The 12,961-nt window shown below is 38.2% G+C and overlaps 1 protein-coding gene across 2 annotated transcripts in view; it reads left to right on the top strand.

The window, feature by feature from the left end:
• The first annotated feature begins 552 nt into the window (after positions 1–552).
• Positions 553–12,961, top strand: part of C4H12orf54 (chromosome 4 C12orf54 homolog) — a 29,507-nt gene continuing 17,098 nt past the window's right edge. For both annotated transcript variants that reach the window (XM_025284063.3, XM_044941693.2), the window contains exons 1-2: positions 553–695; positions 1,336–1,455. In XM_025284063.3, coding sequence (XP_025139848.3) covers positions 1,391–1,455 — 65 coding nt within the window. In that variant the 5' untranslated portion in view covers positions 553–695; positions 1,336–1,390. The remainder of the gene's footprint in view (positions 696–1,335; positions 1,456–12,961) is intronic.

Raw genomic sequence — 12,961 nt, forward strand, 5'->3', positions numbered from 1 at the left:
GTTTTCATCCCTTCTAAAACTTTACAGCCACAACAATTCACCAATCTTTGCTGCTCTTTCAAATCAAAGACTTTTGGAATTCAAAACAAAACCATTTTTCTCAAGGTGCTGTGCTATGCTCAGTTGTGTCCAACTCTTTGTGACCCTATGGACTGAAGCCCACCAGGTTTCTCTGCCCATGGGATTCTCCAGGGAAGAATACTGGAATAGATTGCCTTGTCCTACTTCACGGGATCTCTTTGACCCAGGGATCAAAGCCAGGTCTCCTGCATTGCAGGCGTGTGAGTCACCAGGACCTAACTTCTGAAATCAAAAGACCTAACTCTTTAGACCCTATTTTGAAATTCAAAATAAAACATGGATTCTTCTGGGCTCATTCCTATCATCTCTCAGAAGTACAGAATGTCTAAGGCAATGGGTGGTGGTCAATGATGTAACAAAAATTCCCAGAAATTAAAATTTAACAGTATTATCTCACTATTGTATCACTTGTATGAAATGAAGCCTGGGTTGAGGGTGGGAGGAGAGAGTCAATTGTCTCAGATCTATGAGGTCACAGCTGAGGTCACAGAAGAGTTGAAAAGGGCTAGGTTGATAGGCGAGATGATAGGAAGCTGTTGTGAGATGCGGCTCAAGGAGGAGAAATTCTAGGAGGTTAGGGGTAGGGAGAAGAGCTATTTGGGGTGCCCAGTTGGGTAAGTTTCTGGACATAATTTTCTTATTAGTTCCTGACTCAGGTTTGGAGATGGGAAGGATGGGACCAGGGGTTCTGGGAAGCAACTTCTCAAAGGAGGATTTAACTCTGAGTCACTGATTTGACCTCTCAGCCCCACGTGTTTTTGACAGTATCAGCTGTGGGGTTTTCCTCATGCCTCCAAGACACTTGAAGGCTGGAGCTCACAGACCTCCAGCCTCTGGTGCTACCCTTAGCTGCCTGACTAGGATGGAGGATGGGATGGGAAACTGTCCATTCTTGAATTTATTACATTACTACTTCCTAACCTTGTCTTAGAGCCACCGTTACCTCAAGCAGCCACTGGCCCGCTCCCTCCCCCAATCCCAACCAGCTATTATTTTTTCACTGAGTTTCTCTTTTCTCTACCCACCTTCTCACTGGAATTTCTTTATCTGGTGCAAACACTTCTTCCCTCACACCCTTATCTTTACACATATGTGTACATGCACATACACACACATTCACACAAACACACTGACCCATTCAAAATACAGGTGCTTCCTGAACTACTGAGACATCTGTCCTGGTAGTTCTCCAACAGGGAAGTCTCCTCTCATCATTTACCTGCCCTCTTCCCCTATTCATTTACTCATCTCCAGGACGTGGAGCTATCTCCATCTTCAGCTCCAGAGCATCTAGTTTCCGTTCAGACTAATGGCACAGCATGCCTTCCAAGATCAAGAACAAGAGGGAGGAAGGAACTCCAGGCAGCAGAAAAGGTAAATGGGGCTCATGATGACCTTAAAATTCCTTAGATTGGATATTTTCTATGGGAGAAGAATCAAGGTCCCCTGTCTCCCATCCCTGCCACAGCTGCGCCTATTTCCTGGTTGGGAAAGTTGGGACTTTCACGTGTCTTTTCTCCTCTCCTTAATGGAAGGAACAAAAGCAAGTCATTCTCATTCTACTTAGAAGGTGGGCATGAATCTGAAATTCCTCTGGGAGGAGTTAGTTGTGAATACCACCAAGGGGCATTTATTTATCCTAAGACCAACTTTCTCTAAGAAGTTCTTATGTCCTCTACAATGTAAATCAAGGCCAGATGCCCGAAACTTTGCTTTCCTTGTCCTAGGGTACAGAGAACGGCCAGAATCTGCTGCTTTAGACTGAATATGAGACCCAGGAAATATTATCCATAAAATCTGAAAAAAAAAAAAAAGTAGGTTTTCTGTGCAGGTATAGGTCAAGAAAGATTCAGAAAGGAACTGGAACCTTGGTTTGAGCTTTTAAAGTATGCAGGAGATGTTATAAGAATTTATAGGAAGCAAAAACTGACACAATATTGTAAAGAAGTTATACTCCAATTTACAAAAAGCTACCTAATGTATGATTGGAGAAGGCAATGGCACCCCACTCCAGTACTTTTGCCTGGAAAATCCCATAGACAGACGAGCCTGATAGGCTGCAGTCCATGGGGTCGCTAGAGTCGAACACGACTGAGCGACTTCACTTTCACTTTTCACTTTCATGCACTGGAGAAGGAAATGGCAACCCACTCCAGTGTTCTTGCCTGGAGAATCCCAGGGATGGGGAAGCCTGGTGGGCTGCCGTCTATGGGGTCGCACAGAGTCGGACACGACTGAAGCGACTTAGCAGCAGCAGTAGCAATGTATGATTATATTTATAGGACATTCTGAAAATGGTACAACTACACTGAGAAGAAATAGATCAGTGCTTAGTTAACAAGGTCTGGGAGTAATGGAAAGAGACTGATTCCAAAGAGATAAGAGAGAATTTTGGAGAGTGATGGGAGTGTTCTATACCTTTACTGTGATGGTGATTACATGATGTTTGCATATGTCAATGAGCAAAATTGTACATGATAAAGAATAATATTTACTGTATATAAACTATTCCTCATAAACCCAGCTTTATAAATTGTGATTCTAATTACTCAATGTCTTCAGCACCATTTTAGCCAACTTCCATGAAATGCACAGTACCACTATTTCCAAATGTATTGAGGTGTTTCTCATCATCAAAACTAAGAATGCAGGAATCAAAAAATCACAGGATTTTGTGTAGTAAAGACTTTAAAGACCAAAAAAAGAAAAAGAAATGAGTTTAAAGGAATTCAGGAAGAAAAAGAGTTAAAAGTGTCTTCTAAGGTTTCTAGGTGGCATATCTGATTAAGGTGCTCATAACGATTAACTGAGCCTCAAGTCTGAGAGCCATTGAGGAATTGCAAAGCCTGACACTTGGAGGAAGATAGAAGCAAGTTCTAAGAATATGAGTAATAGTTATGTAGTTCCACTACAGAACTATGAGGAGAAAATAGTCGGTAGGTGTGGAGTCAGAGAGTTCTGTTTGGGAAAATGCATTCTTGTTGTTCCTGTTCAGTTGCTAAGTTGTATCCACTCTTTGCCACCCCACGAACTGCAGCAAGCCAGGCTTCTCTGTCCATCACTATCTCCATGAGTTTCCTCAAACTCATGGATGCCTTTTAATCCTTATTGTTGCCTAATTGCTCTGGTTAGGATTCCCAATATCCTGTTGAATAGGAAGGTGAGAGTGAGATTCCCTGTCTTTCCCTAACCTTGTAGGAAAAGCTTTTAGCTTTTTACCATTAAGTATGACATTGGTTATAGGTTTGTCATATACAGCCTTTATTATAGTGAGGTGAATTTCTTCTATAACTAGTTGTTGAGAGTTTTACCTTGAACGGATATTGAATTTTATCAAATTATTTTTCTGCATCTATTTAGAACATCATATGATTTTTATCCTTCATTCCGTTGATTTTGGGCTTCCCTGGTGGCTCAGCTGGTGAAGAATCTGCCTGCAATGTGGTAGACCTGGGTTAGATCCCTGGGTTGGGAAGATCCCCTGGAGAAGGGAAAGGCTACCCACTCCAGTATTCTGGTCTGGAGAATTTTGTGGACTGTATAGTCCATGGGGTTGCAAAGAGTTAGACATGATAGTGACTTTCACATTCTGTTGATATGGTGGTGTATCACAGTTGATATCCATTTGTAGAATCATTCTTATAGCCCAGGGTACATCTCATCTGATCATAGTGTATGAGCCTTTTAATGCATTGCTGCATTCAGTTTGTTAGTATGAAGTTGAGGATTTTTGCATCTACATTCATCAGGAATATTGGTGTGTAGTTTCCTTCTTGTTGTATCCTTATCTGGATTTTGTATGAGAGAAATGTGGGCCTCATAGAGTGAGTCTGAGCATGTGCCTTCCTCTTCAATTTTTTGGAAGAGTTTGAGGAGAACTAGTGTCAATTCATTGTTTGGTAGAAGTCACCTGCGAAGCCATCTGGTTCTCAGCTTTTCTTCGTAGGGAGGAGTTTGATTGCTAACTTAATCTTCTTACTCATTATTGGTCTGTTCAGATTTTTGTATTTCATCATGATTTGGTCTTAGTAGGTTGTATGTGTGCGTGCTAAGATGCTTCAGTTGTGTCTGACTCTTTGCGACCCAATGGACAGTAGCCTGACAGGCTCCTCTGCCCATGGGATTCTCCAGATAAGAATACTGGAGTGGTGCTGGGAGCCAGCATATTGCATATGAGTGCATATTGCATATTGCATATTGAGTGCAGCACTTTCCACAGCATCATCTTTCAGGATCTGGAATAGCTCAGCTGGAATTCTATCACTGCCAGGAGCCAGCGTGAGGAACTCTGCCCGTGGCAAAGGTCATGAGGAAGGAGGCTCAGCATACGCAAAGGCGGGATCGAGCCTCAGGAGTCCCCCTGGAAATTCTCGAGCATCTACCCCCAAAACCAGAGTCTGCCTACTTTCTGCTTTGTGCTTTCACCTACACCTCTGACTTTACGGGGGGCTGTCCCCCACTACCTCTCTCTGAAAAAAGAGTTAGCTTACAGCTCCAGTTAATAATTCCTAGGTGTGACAGTGTTTCAACCTACAAACTCCTTTGGAAATCCTCTAGCCTGCCTGAATAGGTTTTTCCGGCCACATGTGATCGTTCAGAGCCTCCCAACTGTGAGAGGCAGGAGATGTTCTAAACTGTCTAAACACAGATTCCTTTGAGTAGTTAAAAGATTGATTAGAAATTGTATTGGTGAAGGGTTTTTCACTTATTGGGCCAATGTTCGCTGCTAAGTCTCCATATCCCTTACCTACTGTGTCCCTGGCAGTGTATTGATTAATATAACTGGTGTAAGTAGTAGCTTTAATGTTTGTAACCTTGGACCCTTGAGTTAATTCTTTTTCTTGTTGTAGCCCACCACACATTTGCCCTATAGGAATGCAACTTTAATGCTTTTGGAGGGTGGCGCCTGACTAATCACCTTTAAAGAAAAATAAGTTTTCTGAAGAAAGGGTCTTAAAATGTTAACAGGCCTCTGGGCCAGAAGATGATGCAAATCACCTAAACTTTTGCATATGATAAGTTTGCAGGAAGAAAGCCTGGCTTACTGCATGACTCTACCCCTTCTCCCATTATCCTCTATGCATAACTTAAGGTATAAAAACTACTTTGGAAAATAAAGTGCGGGCCTTGTTCACCGAAACTTGGTCTCCCCATGTCGTTCTTTCTCTCACCTTCTGGCTGAATTATTCAGCCTCTTTTCTCCACTGAATTTCCTCACTGAGCTATCCTCATTCTATTACTCTTTATATCTTTGATGAATATTTAACTAAATAGGTCGCCAATGCCATCTCTCCTTCAAATACCCTGGATCAGCCGGGGCTGGACCCCGGCAGAATGGGTTGCCATGCCCTTCTCCAGGGGAACTTCCTGATCCAGGAATTGAACCTGTGTCTCCTGCAACTCCTGCGCTGCAAATAGATTCTTTTACTGCTGAGCCACCAGAGAAGCCTGAGTAGGTTGCATATTTCTAGGAATTTATCCATTTCTTCTAAGATATCTACTTTTTTTTGGTATATAGTTTTTCATAGTAGTCTCTTTGGTATTAGCTGTGATATCTTTTTATATCTTTATTTAAGTCTTTCTTTTTCTTCAACATATTTTTTGTTTGAGTGCTCTTTAATTTCCACATGTTGTTGAATTTTAAGAATATCCTCTTGTTATTGATTTCCAGTTTAATATCATTGTGGTAGGAAAAAAATACATGATATGTTATCAATATTAAGTTTGTTAAGCTTGCTTTGTGGCCCAGCATATGACCTTGCCTGGAGAATGTTCTGTGTGTGTTTGAGAAGAATGTGTATTTTGTTGTTATTGGATGCAGTGTTTTGTATAGATCCATTTTGTCCATAATGCCATGTTTGTTATTTCCTTCGTAACTCTGCCTGTATGATCTATTCATTATTGAAAATGGGGTATTGAGGTCTGCTCTTATTATTTTTGTCAGTTTTTCCCTTTGGTTCTGCTTACATTTGCTATATATATATTTAGGTGCTTCAAAATTGGATGTATATATATTTACAACTGTCATATCATCTTGATGAACTCTTTATTATATAATGACCTTCTTTGTCTCATATGGCAAAGTGTACAGTTTTTTACTAAAAATCTGTTTTGTCTGATATAAATATAGCTAGTCCTGCTCTCGTTTGTGTACCATTTGCCTGAAATATCTTTTCTCATCCCTTTACTTTCAGTCTATGTGGGTGTGTGATAGCATATAGCTGGATTGTGTTTAATCCATTTAACTCATCTGTTTGGAGAATTTAATCTATTTATGTTTAAATAATTATTAATATGTAACTATCAGTAATTACCATTATTACCATGTTGTTGTATTCTATTCTGTAGTTCCTTTGTTTCTTCCTTCCCTTCTTGCTATCTTGTTTTGTGATTTATTGAAATTCTGCAACAGTTTGCTCCGATTCCTTTTTTAAATATAAATTTATTTATTTTAATTGGAGGCTAATTACTTTACAATGTTGTATTGGTTTTGCCATACATCAACATGAATCCGCCACGGGTGTACACATGTTCCCCATCTTTTGTGTATCTTCTAGAGGTTTACATTACCATGAGACATATCCTACAGTATGTCTTTTTAAGCTGGTAACAGCAACTGCATACAAAAACTCTACATTTTTTCATTTCCCTTCACATTTTATGTCATTGATATCACTATTTAGACCTCTTTATAATATGTATCCATTAAAAAATTATTGTATTGATAGCTATAGCTACTTTTAATACTTTTAACTTTCACACTAGCATTACAAGTGATTTAATAAGCACCACCCTTACAGTATTTAAGTCTTCAAATTTGACTATATATATATCCCATTTCCAGTGAGATTTATACTTATGTTTTCCTCCTGCTGTTTAATATCCTTTCAACTTGAAGAACTCCCTTTAGCGTTTGTTGTATGCCAAGTCTAGTCATGATCAAGCTTTTGTTTGTCTGGGAAAGTCTTTATCTCCACTTTATTTCTAAAGAGTAGCTTTGCCAGGTAAAGTATTCTTGGTTAGCAAGTTTGTTTGTTTTCGACACTTAGATTGTATCATCTTACTCCCTCGTGGCATACAAGGCGTCTGCCGAGAAGTATTCTTTTGGGACTTCTCTTGTATGTGGTAATTCACTTTCCCTTGCTGCTTTCCAAATTCTATTTGTCTTTGACCTTAGACAATTTTATTATAATGTGTCAATGACGATTTCCTGATGTTCAGCCTCCTTGGAATTTTTAAGCATTGTGGATCTAGATGTTAACTTCCCTACCAGATTTGGGAATTCTTTCTGTCATTATTTCATTAAATAAGCTTTCTACCATTTTCACTTTCCCTGTTCTTTCTGTGGCTTTCAAATAGCCCATATTATGTCATTTGATGGTGTCCCATAGTCATATAGGCATTCTTTACTCTTCTCAGTTCTTTTCTTTTTATTCTTCTGAATTTCAAATTATTTGTCTTCAAGTTCAATCATTCTCTTTTCTTCTTGATCAAGTCTGCTGTTGAAGACCTCTATTGAATTTTTCATCACAGCCATTGTATTCTTTAGTCCCATGAGTTTGTCTGGTTCTTTTTTATAGTTTTCATTTCCTTGTTGAACTTCTCATTTTGCTGTTTTCTTGATTTCCATTCACTGGTCATCTTCTCTTCTGGCTTAAAGATTCTTTAATATAACTGTTTAGAATTGCAATTGATCTCTATTCCTTTGAGATCCATCACTGGATCTTTTTGTTCTTTTGGTGGTGTTATGTTTCCTTGATTCTTCATGTTCCTTGAATTCTTCCATTTCTGTCTCTTTATTTGAAGAAGCAGTCTTCTTCTAGTCTTTACTGACTGGCTTCAAAAGTGAAAGATCTAATGCCACAATAAAGAGAACTTCATAAACTGCCAGAATACAGAAAGGACACCCCAAACTCAGCAATTTAAACAAGATGAAGAGACAGAGGAATACCCAGCAGATAAAGGAACAGGATAAATGCCCACCAAACCAAACAAAAGAGGAAGAGATAGGGAATCTACCTGATAAAGAATTTCAAATAATGATAGTGAAATTGATCCAAAATCCTGAAATTAAAATGGAATCACAGATAAATAGCCTGGAGGCAAGGATTGAGAAGATGCAAGAAAGGTTTAACAAGGACTTAGAAGAAATAAAAAAGAGTCAATATATAATGAATAATGCAATAAGTGAAATTAAAAACACTCTGGAGGCAACAAATAGTAGAATAACAGAGGCAGAAGATAGGATTAGTGAATTAGAAGATAGAATGGTAGAAATAAATGAATCAGAGAGGATAAAAGAAAAACGAATTAAAAGAAATGAGGACAATCTCAGAGACCTCCAGGACAATATTAAACGCTCCAACATTCGAATCATAGGGGTCCCAGAAGAAGAAGACAAAAAGAAAGACCATGAGAAAATACTTGAGGAGATAATAGTTGAAAACTTCCCTAAAATGGGGAAGGAAATAATCACCCAAGTCCAAGAAACCCAGAGATCCCAAACAGGATAAACCCAAGGCGAAACACCCCAAGACATATATTAATCAAATTAACAAAGATCAAACACAAAGAACAAATATTAAAAGCAGCAAGGGAAAAACAACAAATAACACACAAGGGAATACCCATAAGGATAACAGCTGATCTTTCAATAGAAACTCTTCAAGCCAGGAGGGAATGGCAAGACATACTTAAAAGGATGAAAGAAAATAACCTACAGCCCAGATTATTGTACCCAGCAAGGATCTCATTCAAGTATGAAGGAGAAATCAAAAGCTTTTCAGACAAGCAAAAGCTGAGAGAATTCTGCACCACCAAACCAGCTCTCCAACAAATACCAAAGGATATTCTCTAGACAGGAAACACAAAAAGGGTGTATAAATTCGAACCCAAAACAATAAAGTAAATGGCAATGGGATCATACTTATCAGTAATTACCTTCAACGTAAATGGGTTGAATGCCCCAACCAAAAGACAAAGACTGGCTGAATGGATACAAAAACAAGACCCCTACATATGTTGTCTACGAGACCCACCTCAAAACAGGGGACACATACAGACTGAAAGTGAAGGGCTGGAAAAAGATTTTCCATGCAAATAGGGACCAAAAGAAAGCAGGAGTAGCAATACTCATATCAGATAAAATAGACTTTAAAACAAAGGCTGTGAAAAGAGACAAAGAAGGTCACTACATAATGATCAAAGGATCAATCCAAGAAGAAGATATAACAATTATAAATATATATGCACCCAACACGGGAGCACCGCAGTATGTAAGACAAATGCTAACAAGTATGAAAGGAGAAATTAACAATAACACAATAATAGTGGGAGACTTTAATACCCCACTCACACCTATGGATAGATCAACTAAACAGAAAATTAACAAGGAAACACAAACTTTAAATGATACAATAGACCAGTTAGACCTAATTGATATCTATAGGACATTTCATCCCAAAACAATGAATTTCACCTTCTTCTCAAGCGCACATGGAACCTTCTCCAGGATAGATCACATCCTGGGCCATAAAGCTAGCCTTGGTAAATTCAAAAAAATAGAAATCATTCCAAGCATCTTTTCTGACCACAATGCAGTAAGATTAGATCTCAATTACAAAAGAAAAACTATTAAAAATTCCAACATATGGAGGCTGAACAACACGCTGCTGAATAACCAACAAATCACAGAAGAAATCAAAAAAGAAATCAAAATTTGCATAGAAACGAATGAAAATGAAAACACAACCCAAAACCTGTGGGACACGGTAAAAGCAGTCCTAAGGGGAGAGTTCATAGCAATACAGGCACACCTCAAGAAACAAGAAAAAAGTCAAATAAATAACCTAACTCTACACCTAAAGCAACTAGAAAAGGAAGAAATGAAGAACCCCAGGGTTAGTAGAAGGAAAGAAATCTTAAAACTTAGAGCAGAAATAAATGCAAAAGAAACAAAAGAGATCATAGCAAAAATCAACAAAACCAAAAGCTGGTTTTTTGAAAGGATAAATAAAATTGACAAACCATTAGCCAGACTCATCATGAAACAAAGGGAGAAAAATCAAATCAATAAAATTGGAAATGAAAATGGAGAGATCACAACAGACAACACAGAAATACAAAGGATCATAAGCGAGTACTATCAACAATTATATGCCAATAAAATGGACAACGTGGAAGAAATGGACAAATTCTTAGAAAAGTACAACTTTCCAAAACTCGACCAGGAAGAAATAGAAAATCTTAACAGGCCCATCACAAGCACGGAAATTGAAACTGTAATCAAAAATCTTCCAGCAAACAAAAGCCCAGGTCCAGACGGCTTCACAGCTGAATTCTACCAAAAATTTAGAGAGGAGCTAACACCTATCCTGCTCAAACTCTTCCAGAAAATTGCAGAGGATGGTAAACTTCCAAACTCATTCTATGAGGCCACCATCACCCTAATACCAAAACCTGACAAAGATCCCACAAAAAAAGAAAACTACAGGCCAATATCACTGATGAACATAGATGCAAAAATCCTTAACAAAATTCTAGCAATCAGAATCCAACAACACATTAAAAAGATCATACACCATGACCAAGTGGGCTTTATCCCAGGGATGCAAGGATTCTTCAATATCCGCAAATCAATCAATGTAATACACCACATTAACAAATTGAAAAATAAAAACCATATGATTATCTCAATAGGTGCAGAGAAAGCCTTTGACAAAATTCAACATCCATTTATGATAAAAACTCTCCAGAAAGCAGGAATAGAAGAAACATACCTCAACATAATAAAAGCTATATATGACAAACCCACAGCAAACATTATCCTCAATGGTGAAAAATTGACAGCATTTCCTCTAAAGTCAGGAACAAGACAAGGGTGCCCACTTTCACCATTACTATTCAACATAGTTTTGGAAGTTTTGGCCACAGCAATCAGAGCAGAAAAAGAAATAAAAGGAATCCAAATTGGAAAAGAAGAAGTAAAGCTCTCACTGTTTGCAGATAACATGATCCTCTACATAGAAAACCCTAAAGACTCCACCAGAAAATTACTAGAACTAATCAATGACTATAGTAAAGTTGCAGGATATAAAATCAACACACAGAAATCCCTTGCATTCCTATACACTAATAATGAGAAAACAGAAAGAGAAATTAAGGAAACAATTCCATTCACCATTGCAACAGAAAGAATAAAATACTTAGGAATATATCTATCTAAAGAAACTAAAGACCTATATATAGAAAACTATAAAACACTGGTGAGAGAAATCAAAGAGGACACTAACAGATGGAGAAATATACCATGTTCATGGATTGGAAGAATCAATATAGTGAAAATGAGTATACTACCCAAAGCAATTTATAGATTCAATGCAATCCCTATCAAGCTACCAACAGTATTCTTCACAGAGCTAGAACAAATAATTTCCCAATTTGTATGGAAATACAAAAAACCTCGAATAGCCAAAGCGATCTTGAGAAAGAAGAATGGAACTGGAGGAATCAACCTACCTGACTTCAGGCTCTACTACAAAGCCACAGTTATCAAGACAGTATGGTACTGGCACAAAGACAGAAATATAGATCAATGGAACAAAATAGAAAGCCCAGAGATAAATCCACGCACCTATGGACACCTTATCTTTGACAAAGGAGGCAAGAATATACAATGGATTAAAGACAATCTCTTTAACAAGTGGTGCTGGGAAAACTGGTCAACCACTTGTAAAAGAATGAAACTAGAACACTTTCTAACACCATACACAAAAATAAACTCAAAATGGATTAAAGATCTAAACGTAAGACCAGAAACTATAAAACTCCTAGAGGAGAACATAGGCAAAACACTCTCTGACATACATCACAGCAGGATCCTCTATGACCCACCTCCCAGAATATTGGAAATAAAAGCAAAAATAAACAAATGGGCCCTAATTAACCTTAAAAGCTTCTGCACATCAAAGGAAACTATTAGCAAGGTGAAAAGACAGCCTTCAGAATGGGAGAAGATAATAGCAAATGAAGCAACTGACAAACAACTAATCTCGAGAATATACAAGCAACTCCTACAGCTCAACTCCAGAAAAATAAATGACCCAATCAAAAAATGGGCCAAAGAACTAAATAGGCATTTCTCCAAAGAAGACATACAGATGGCTAACAAACACATGAAAAGATGCTCAACATCACTCATTATCAGAGAAATGCAAATCAAAACCACTATGAGGTACCATTTCACACCAGTCAGAATGGCTGCGATCCAAAAGTCTACAAGTAATAAATGCTGGAGAGGGTGTGGAGAAAAGGGAACCCTCTTACACTGTTGGTGGGAATGCAAACTAGTACAGCCACTATGGAAAACAGTGTGGAGATTCCTTAAAAAACTGGAAATAGAACTGCCTTATGATCCAGCAATCCCACTGCTGGGCATACACACTGAGGAAACCAGAAGGGAAAGAGACACATGTACCCCAATGTTCATCGCAGCACTGTTTATAATAGCCAGGACATGGAAGCAACCTAGATGTCCATCAGCAGATGAATGGATAAGAAAGCAGTGGTACATATACACAATGGAGTATTACTCAGCCATTAAAAAGAATACATTTGAGTCAGTTCTAATGAGGTAGATGAAACTGGAGCCTATTATACAGAGTGAAGTAAGCCAGCAAGAAAAACACCAATACAGTATACTAACGCATATATATGGAATTTAGAAAGATGGTAACAATAACCCTGTGTAGGAGACAGCAAAAGAGACACTGATGTATAGAACAGTCTTATGGACTCTGAGAGAGAGGGGAGGGTGGGAAGATTTGGGAGAATGGCATTGAAACATATAAAATATCATGTATGAAACGAGTTGCCAGTCCAG

Source organism: Bubalus bubalis, chromosome 4 (assembly GCF_019923935.1).
Source record: "Bubalus bubalis isolate 160015118507 breed Murrah chromosome 4, NDDB_SH_1, whole genome shotgun sequence".
In the NCBI taxonomy this organism is placed as follows: Eukaryota; Metazoa; Chordata; class Mammalia; order Artiodactyla; family Bovidae; genus Bubalus; species Bubalus bubalis.